The sequence below is a fragment of the Arvicola amphibius genome, chromosome 10, assembly GCF_903992535.2.
Source record: "Arvicola amphibius chromosome 10, mArvAmp1.2, whole genome shotgun sequence".
Lineage (NCBI taxonomy): Eukaryota > Metazoa > Chordata > Mammalia > Rodentia > Cricetidae > Arvicola > Arvicola amphibius.
In genome coordinates this window covers 38447815-38456209 of record NC_052056.1, presented here as the reverse complement: position 1 = coordinate 38456209, position 8395 = coordinate 38447815, and the positions used below count along the sequence as shown (strand labels likewise).

At 39.4% G+C, this 8395-nt stretch overlaps 1 protein-coding gene across 2 annotated transcripts in view; it reads right to left on the bottom strand.

The window, feature by feature from the left end:
* Positions 1-5834: 5834 nt before the first annotated feature.
* Positions 5835-8395, bottom strand: part of Adgrg7 (adhesion G protein-coupled receptor G7) — a 60631-nt gene continuing 58070 nt past the window's right edge. For both annotated transcript variants that reach the window (XM_038346302.1, XM_038346301.1), the window contains one exon: positions 5835-6470. In XM_038346302.1, the coding sequence (XP_038202230.1) occupies positions 6237-6470 (234 nt within the window). In that variant the 3' untranslated portion in view covers positions 5835-6236. The remainder of the gene's footprint in view (positions 6471-8395) is intronic.

Genomic DNA, 8395 nt, shown 5'->3' with positions numbered 1-8395 from the left:
GTATTTTTAATTTACAATGAAGTTACCTGGATACAAACTCATAAGTTAAAGAGCATCCTTATATGTTGCAACTACTTTATCCAATCCAAAAAAAAAAAAAAAGATTGTTAGGTGGTTTCATTAGCTTTACTGTCATGAATAACACTCTGTAAACATGGAAGTAGACACACACACACACACACACACACACACACATATATATATATATACAGGTTTTTATTTCATTTTTTAGGATATATACCAAGGAGAGGGACTGCTAGATCTTATGATATTTGAGGGATATTCTTGCCACTTACAATCATGGCTGAACTAGTTTACACTCCCATCAATAGTGTGTATCGATTCTCTGTCCACATTCTGCCAACCCAAGTTATCTCTCAGAACCCTTTTTAGAATTGCCAGTTTACCAGGTGTGCATTCATATTTCACTGTGTCCTGATTTTCATTTCACTAATATTTCCACATGTTAGCTCTTAGGTCATCTTTAGGGAAAGATCTGTCTAGGTCCTTTGTTGATTTGTTAATCAGTTTGTTTGGGGTGCTTTGGGCAAGTGTTTGATTTTACAGTTTCATGTGATTGTCAATGCCTTTAAAATGGATACTGTTGAATTTAGTTGATTGTAACTCCTTCATCATATTAGAACTCATCTCTGGAGACAGGAATGGGAGAATGTCTTATGCATTACATTACATTGGTGAGGTTCCACAGACATTCCCAGTAGTTGACAAGCCGATGTATCAGCTGCTACTTTTTGATACCAACTTCTCAAGTGTTAAGTATGCCCAGTTCTTCTAAATGAAGCAATGAGTTTGAGAGGGATTACAATTTGCTACTGACAAGATCAGAAAAAAAAACAATATAGAAGAGGTAAGAGGAAAAACAAGATAGACTGACAACTGAACAGTGAACTTTGACCTGTCAGTTAAGATGCTAGCAAGAAAACACAAAGGTCAATCAATGATTTGTTTTTTGTTTACCTTGACACTGCCAAAAAAAAAAAAAAAAAAAGCAACCAGGAACTGTTACGACACAAAAGTAACCAGAAAACAGAAATTAGGAACTGTTCATACACATCAGCAACAGCATCTTCCTTATTACGCATTTTATTTCCTTTAAATCCATACTTCACAGTTTCACGCATATTTAACTCCACCTTTGGATTCTGCTGATGGTCCATCCAGACCCAGTTCAGACAGGGAAGATGACTGATCAGACTTTGACTGGCTTACTTGGCAGCAGATATTCATGTCCTGTCAGACGTAGTAGATTTTTATATTGCTGCAGCATCTCTTCTAAGATGTAGTTGTCCATTCTTCATGGTGTTTAATAAGCTTCTGTCAAACAAATCATCCCCAATCTCTCCTTCACGTTGGGTACTGGGCGGACGCTGCACCAGCATTCCTAACAAGCGCACATGTCCTGGGTAGGACGTGCCAGCTCTGGACCTGCTGGTCTTTGATTCCCCCTGCCACTGTACTCTTGCAGAGGGCATCCTGCGCTCCACAGATCCTGTCTTTGCTGGCTTTTTGCCGATTGCATCCAGTGTGAGACGTGCTGGGAAGCTGTGGGGTCGGAGGAGGTGACAGCCAAGGTTCTTCTCTGCGGTTTTGCTACAGAAAGCAGGCTGATCGATCGTCTCCAGCACACAGCACCGGGAAGAGGTGTCTACAGCTCCAGCTCATAGCTTCATGTCTCTGGCTTAAGAGAAGAATCGTTTCTCCCCTTACTTATTTGCGGCTGTCTGATCCAGGTCTTATTTTGTCTGTGCTTTCTAAGTGCCATAAAATAAATGGTCTGTCCTTGAGTCCCTCTATTTTAAGCCATTCTGCTTCCCACTGGAACAGTAAGAAGAATTATAGCCCAGTAGGATTTGGCTTGTGGTTTGCCAAGAAGAATGAAATCCCTCTTCTTGTTAGATCTTAAACTGAAGGGTTAGGAGTGCCTGTTAATAGTCATATTTGAGAACAGTGGTAAAGAAACACTTGGAAACAGGAAGAGAGGAAAGAATCCTGACACATTGTCACCCTCTTTCCTTCTAACTAAACCTGGAGTTACTGTGACCGTGCACTATTGTGTGTCTTAAGTCGGGACACTTGAGAGTTAAAATAGCTGTTTTTCATGTATAAGTCAGGACAATGAACAAAACCTGAGATTGTCCCAGGCAAATGGAACATAGAAAAGTTATCTGATGCCAACGTGGCCCTTGGACTTTAAGCCAGTACATTCCCTTTAACCTTTAATCTAAATTTGAGTTTTATTTGTGTCACCAGACTTCAAGATTGCTGACTAGCACCCAAGGTAAAGGTTCAAACCAAAGGAATGGTTTCCTGACGGTAGGATTTCAGGGTTTCGTGTGAATTAGTCCCCATCATTGCATATGGACCTTGCACATTTAAACGAACATTATAAGGATTTTCCCCCCTGGAGTTATACTCCCAAGATACTGAAAAAACAAAAAAACAACTATAGCCATCGAGGAAAAGTGAAATCTTGTCCTCGAGTTGAATGTAGTTTTTGGTGATTTTTTTTCCTCACATTTATAGAACTTAAGGGATATTTTTATCTGCTCAAATTTTGGGTCAATCACATCTTATCATTTCTCTCTCTGTCCAGCCCATATCTAGGTGTAGCAGTATAATACCACTGAGAGTCCTGCCCTTCAGAACTGCCTTTCTGATGTACTTTCTTCTCTTTACTTTGTCTGCTCTCCCATAAAAGTCTCATTAATGCTACAGATCAAATAAGCTTGGCTTGGTTTGCCTAGGAGCCCAATTGGCATTTGTAACTGTTTCTGCAGAGAATACACATTCTTTGAGTAATGGTAAGAAGGATTTACATTTAAGAGCTCTGCCTGCTCTTTCAGAGGACACAGGTTCAAATCCCAGCACCAGCATGTCTGCTCACAACTGTCTGTAACTCCACTCCCAGGGGGGATCTGAGCCCTCTTCTGACTTCCACATGCACATGGTGAATAGGCAGGCATGCAGGCTAAAAAAACTAGATATTTAAAACGTTAAATGAAATTAGAGAATGTAATCTTTAGGGAATGGCAAGAAGTCTTTGACAAGCTCACATGAAATTTGTTAGTCCCTTAGTTCATACGCTCACAGCAGCTGCCTGATTTATGGCAAAACCAAAAGCAACCATTCAGAGATGGTATCTCCTAAGTCCAGTGGGGTATTCCCCACTCCAGGGGAAGCTGTTCACAATTCAAAGGCTTCAAGTTCTAGGAATATCTAGAACTTCTAAAAGCCATACATGTGATTGTCACTACATTTTTTTTCATTTTCTGAGTCCCAGTGCCACTCCATCAATTACACACGCACGCACACACGCACGCACACACGCACACACACACACACACACACACACACACACACCACCACCACCACCACCACCACCACCACCACCATTACCACTTATTTATAAAGGGGTTTGTGTGTGCAGTAAACAGCTAGAGGCTTAGCAGTCTACTAAGACATAGTGTTGTCTGTTTATTACAGAACTGATTTTTCTGGTCACAAAACTTTTATTTTTTAATTAATTTTTTTCATTTATTTTACATCCTACCATGGCTTCCCCTCCCCCCATTCCCTTCCCCCACTTCCCCTATATCCCCAACCCACCTCTCCTCCACATTTGTTCAGAAACCGGCAGGCCTCCCATGGGTGCTAACAATGCATGGCATATCAAGTTGAGGTCGGACTAAGCTCCTTTCCTTGTATTAAAGCTGGGCGCAGCAATCCAAAATTAGGAACAGATCCCCAAAAGCCAGCCTAAGTGTTAGAGACAGGCCTGCTCCCACTGCCCAGGAATTCCACAAGTAGACCAAACCGTCACATATATGCAGAGAGCCTAGGCCAGTTACATGCAAACTGGCCACTGGTCCATAGTCTGTGAGCTCCCATGAGCAGGCCAGTTGCTTCTGTGGGTCCCCTTGTGATGACCCTGAGCCCCTTGGCTGATACAATCCTTCCTCCCTCTCCTCAACAGGGTTCCCCAGGCTTAGCCCAGTGCTTGGCTGTGGATCTCTGTATCTGTTTCCATTAGTCACTGGATGAAGGCTCTCTGATGACAATTAGGATAGTTACCAATCTGTATCTACACATCTGTAGTTACAGGAGATGGCCAGTTTAGGCTACCTATCCACTATTGCTTGGAGTCTTAGCTGGGGTCATCCTTGTAGATTTGTGAGAGTTTCCCTTGCATCAGGTTTCTACCCGACCCTGAAATGTACCCCCTCAAGTCATTTCTTTTATTATTCTCCCCCCTCCATCCACACCTCAACCTGATCCCTGAGACCTCTGCTATTTCTCTTTCCCAGGGAAATCCATGTGTCCCCCTTTGGGCCCTCCTTGTTACTTAGCCTCTCTGTGTCTGGATTGTAATATGGTTATCCTTTACTTTACAGCTAATATCCACTTAGGAGTGAGTATACACCACATTTGTCTTTCTGGGTCTGGGTTACCTCACTCAAGATGATTTTTTTTCTAGTTCCATTCATTTGCCTTCAATTTGCTGATGTCATTATTTCTAATAGTTGAGTAATATTTCATTGTGTTAATATACCACACTTTATCTATTCTCTGGTCGAAGGTCATCTAGGTTGTTTCCAGGTTCTGGTTATTACAAATAACGCTATGAACCGAGTTGAGCAAGTGTCCTTGTGGTATGGTTGAGCATCCTTTGGGGATGTGTTGAGGAATGGAATAGCTGGGTCTTGAGGTAGAAACTTCATTTTCATGGGGTCCCATTTATCAGTTGTTGATCTCACTCTCTATGCTACTGTGTTCAACGTCATTTCATCTTCTGAATCCCAGTGTCACTTCAACCATTGTGTGTGAAGTTTGTACAAGTACTTGTGCAATATGTACAAGTTTGCACTCCCACCAGCAGTGAAAGAGAATTCCACTTGCTCCACATCCTCTCCAGCATAAGCTGTCATTAGTGGTTTTGATCTTAGCTATTCTGACTGGTGTAAGATGGATCTCAGAGCAGTTTTGATTTGCGTTTCCCTGATGGTTAAGGGTGTTGAACAATGCTTTGTTTCTCTGCCATTTCAGATTATTCTATTGAGAATTCTCTGTTTAGATCTATATCCCGTTTTTTTTATTTGGATTATTTGCTGTTTTGATGTCTAGTTTCTTGAGTTCTTTATGTATTTTGGATATCTGTCAGATGTGGGGTAGGTAAAGATCTTTTCCCATTCTGTAGGCTGCCATTTTGTCTTATTGACAGTGTCCTTTGCCTTACAGAAACTTCATTTTTAGGAGGTCCCATTTATTAATTGTTGATCTCAGTATCTATGCTAATGTTGTTCTACATTTTTCCATTCTCTCAGTCCCAATGTCACTTCATCAATAATATATATACCATATATACTGAATATATATTATATGTGATATATATCACATATAAATGGTATATATGGTAAATATGGTATATATATATATATATTTCAATTAAAAGGGTGTGTGTGTGTATGTATGTGCAGTAAATAATTAGAAGCTGAGACTTAGCAGTCTCCTGAACAGTATCTCTAACCATTTCTTACAGAACTGATTACTCTGATCACAAAACAATTTTTTAAAGATTTATTTATTTTATGTATACCAGTGCTCTATCTACATGCATGCCTTTATATCAGAAGAGGACATCAGATCTCACTACAGATGGTTGTGAGCCACCATGTGGTTGCTGGGAATTGAACTCAGGACCTCTGGAAGCATAGCCAATGCTCCTAACCTCTGAGCCATCTCTCCAGCCCACAAAACAAATTTTTTTAAACAAAAAAATTTTCGTAGAGGTAAAACTGGTTGCAAAATTTGTCATCTGCAAAAGTGTAATGTATGCAAACAACTCCCTGTATTTATCAGTAGTCAGTTTCTTCTAGAAGGTAATTTTTCTTCATGTCTTTTTTAATAAGTTGGGAAGGAATTTGTTGTAAGTTCTACATGACTATCAAAGTGTACCATGCAGATCTAATGACATAACAATGGTCATCTTGAATACTATGTGGAATTCTTGACTTGAATCACGTAATAGGCTAGTAAAAACCACAAAAACCCTACCAAATCCACTATTCTTGTCATAAGAAACATCAAGTTTTAATGTGTCTTTAGGAAGACATTCTAGAAGAAGTAGAGTGACATAAACAGACACAAATTTTAGGAGTTGGACAAAAAGACCATCATAGGGAACAATCTTATAGGCACTTGCCTTCGTTTGGTCACTCTCAAGATAATGATGTTTCCTCGGACACTATAGATGGCTCCAGTAGCCTAAATCGTTCATTCAGGGATGGTATGGACCTGAGCATATTGTACATTCTCATACGCAATCTCAGCGGGATCCATGAAGCCGATGGCTTCACTCTGTCAAAGGATGATGACAGTGACTTCAACACCTTGGACGCTTCACTCTGAAATACTTTGGTTCGAACAGTATAGAGGATGAAGATTTGTAGTCCCTGAAGAGAGAAGAAAAGTTTAATAGTGGACAGTACAGAGCAGTAGACAGTACAGTACAGACATCTGCATCACAGAATGGAGATGTTATTTCACTCTCCCAGCACGAGGAGGTATAGCTGCTCCACATTGCTGGTCATGTGCATGTCCTTCTCATATGTACAGTGCTGCCCCAATGCATACTCAGAACGTCAGAGTTCCTGCCCTGGCTTGCCATTTCTGCTGTACATGTCCCTAATCTTTACCACCTTCAGTTCCTAAAAGTGTAAGGATTGCTGAGGGATACCCGTGTGTCCTTCAGTTCTAACATTCTGGGATTCCATTTCCTGGGTATTTAGTAACATAGCTGGAATTTTATAGATTTAGTAATCCCTTGACGGTGCAAATTTAAAACCCTCCAGTCATTGCTTTTCTGTACTTTACATAAGGAGATGAGACAGTCATAAGAAATTAAGCCACAAAGGGCTGGGTAGTGTTTTCTACATATCTTTAATTTGTCATTTACCAAGTTGACTTCAGATACTTCTCATTTATTTCTCATCATTTGATTCTTCTCATTTAATTCTCATACCAGCACTATAAACTAAGACACACTATCTCCAATTTATGGATATGAAAACTAAAATTCAGATTAAATAAACAATTTGTCCAAGATTATCCATCCACTCTTAGTAGAGCTTGGAACTGAATTACTACAGTTGTCATTTTAATCTTCCTTCCTTATCCAATGTATGGTGGTGTCTCTCACTTGTAACTGTAACAGAAAAGTACTACTTAGAATATTATAGGCTCTAAAAAGCCTTTCTAATACTATTTGTAACCTAACTGATAATATTGCATCAATGCCCATTCCTTGATTTTGACAATGTACTGTATTAGAGAGGATATTGTCACTGAGGAACACTGAATAAAGAATGTATGAAAACTGTAGTGTTCTTCCTAGGGTTTAATTGTGCATTTAGATCACAGAAAATTATTACTTTTGGACTAGAAAGATGGGTCAGCAGTTAACAGAATTCACTGCTTTCCAGACGATCTGGGTTTGATTTCCAACACCCACTCATGGATCACAACCATCTATAATTCCAGTTCCAGGAGATGCAACACCCTCTTCTGACCTCCATAGACACTAAGCATGTATTTGGTGCACAGATATATGTACAGGTGAAACACTCACAAAATAATTTTTTAAAAATCCTGAAGGTGTTAATAGTATTAAAGGTTGGTGACAGGTATTTAGGTAGTTTGCAGTATTTTGAAACTTCAAATAGTCTAAAATATATTCAAAATTATTGTTTAAAGGAAGTAGAATAACAATGACAAAAGTTAATTGATTTTTGCATCAGCTCAGACTTTTTCCTATAAGCATGAAATTTATTAACTATGGAATTCCAAAGGGGGAAGATCGTCAATAATTAGATTTCAAACAAATCTGTGGTTCATGTGCCATATCTAAAGAGAAATTACCACCTAGGAAACTCTTCAATAATCCTTATTCACAATCTACTAAAATGATTAATCAAGAAAAATACTATCACTGATGTCATTAATTAAAACAAAGACGTCAAATAGGATAATCTGATAAGATACCATGGAAATATTTAAAATGGAGAGTTATATATAATAAAATTCAGTTAACACAAATGTCAAATATAATTTAAGTAATTAATATCTATTAGGAGAAAGTGTTGCTGATGATGTTAATTGCACGGTAAATTTTAAAGCGTGCCAATAAAATTAGCAGTCAATAAACAATTGCCCTATGCTAACAGTATTCTTTCCCTCAGGTCAGCTCAGCATCACTGTGCTTGCCTAGCAAGTGAGAGGCTGGGAATCTGACCCAGGGCCTCTCACTTGCTAGGCAAGCACAGTGAATGTGTGGGTGCACGCACACCACGTTGCATGTGTGGCGGCCAGAGGACAACCT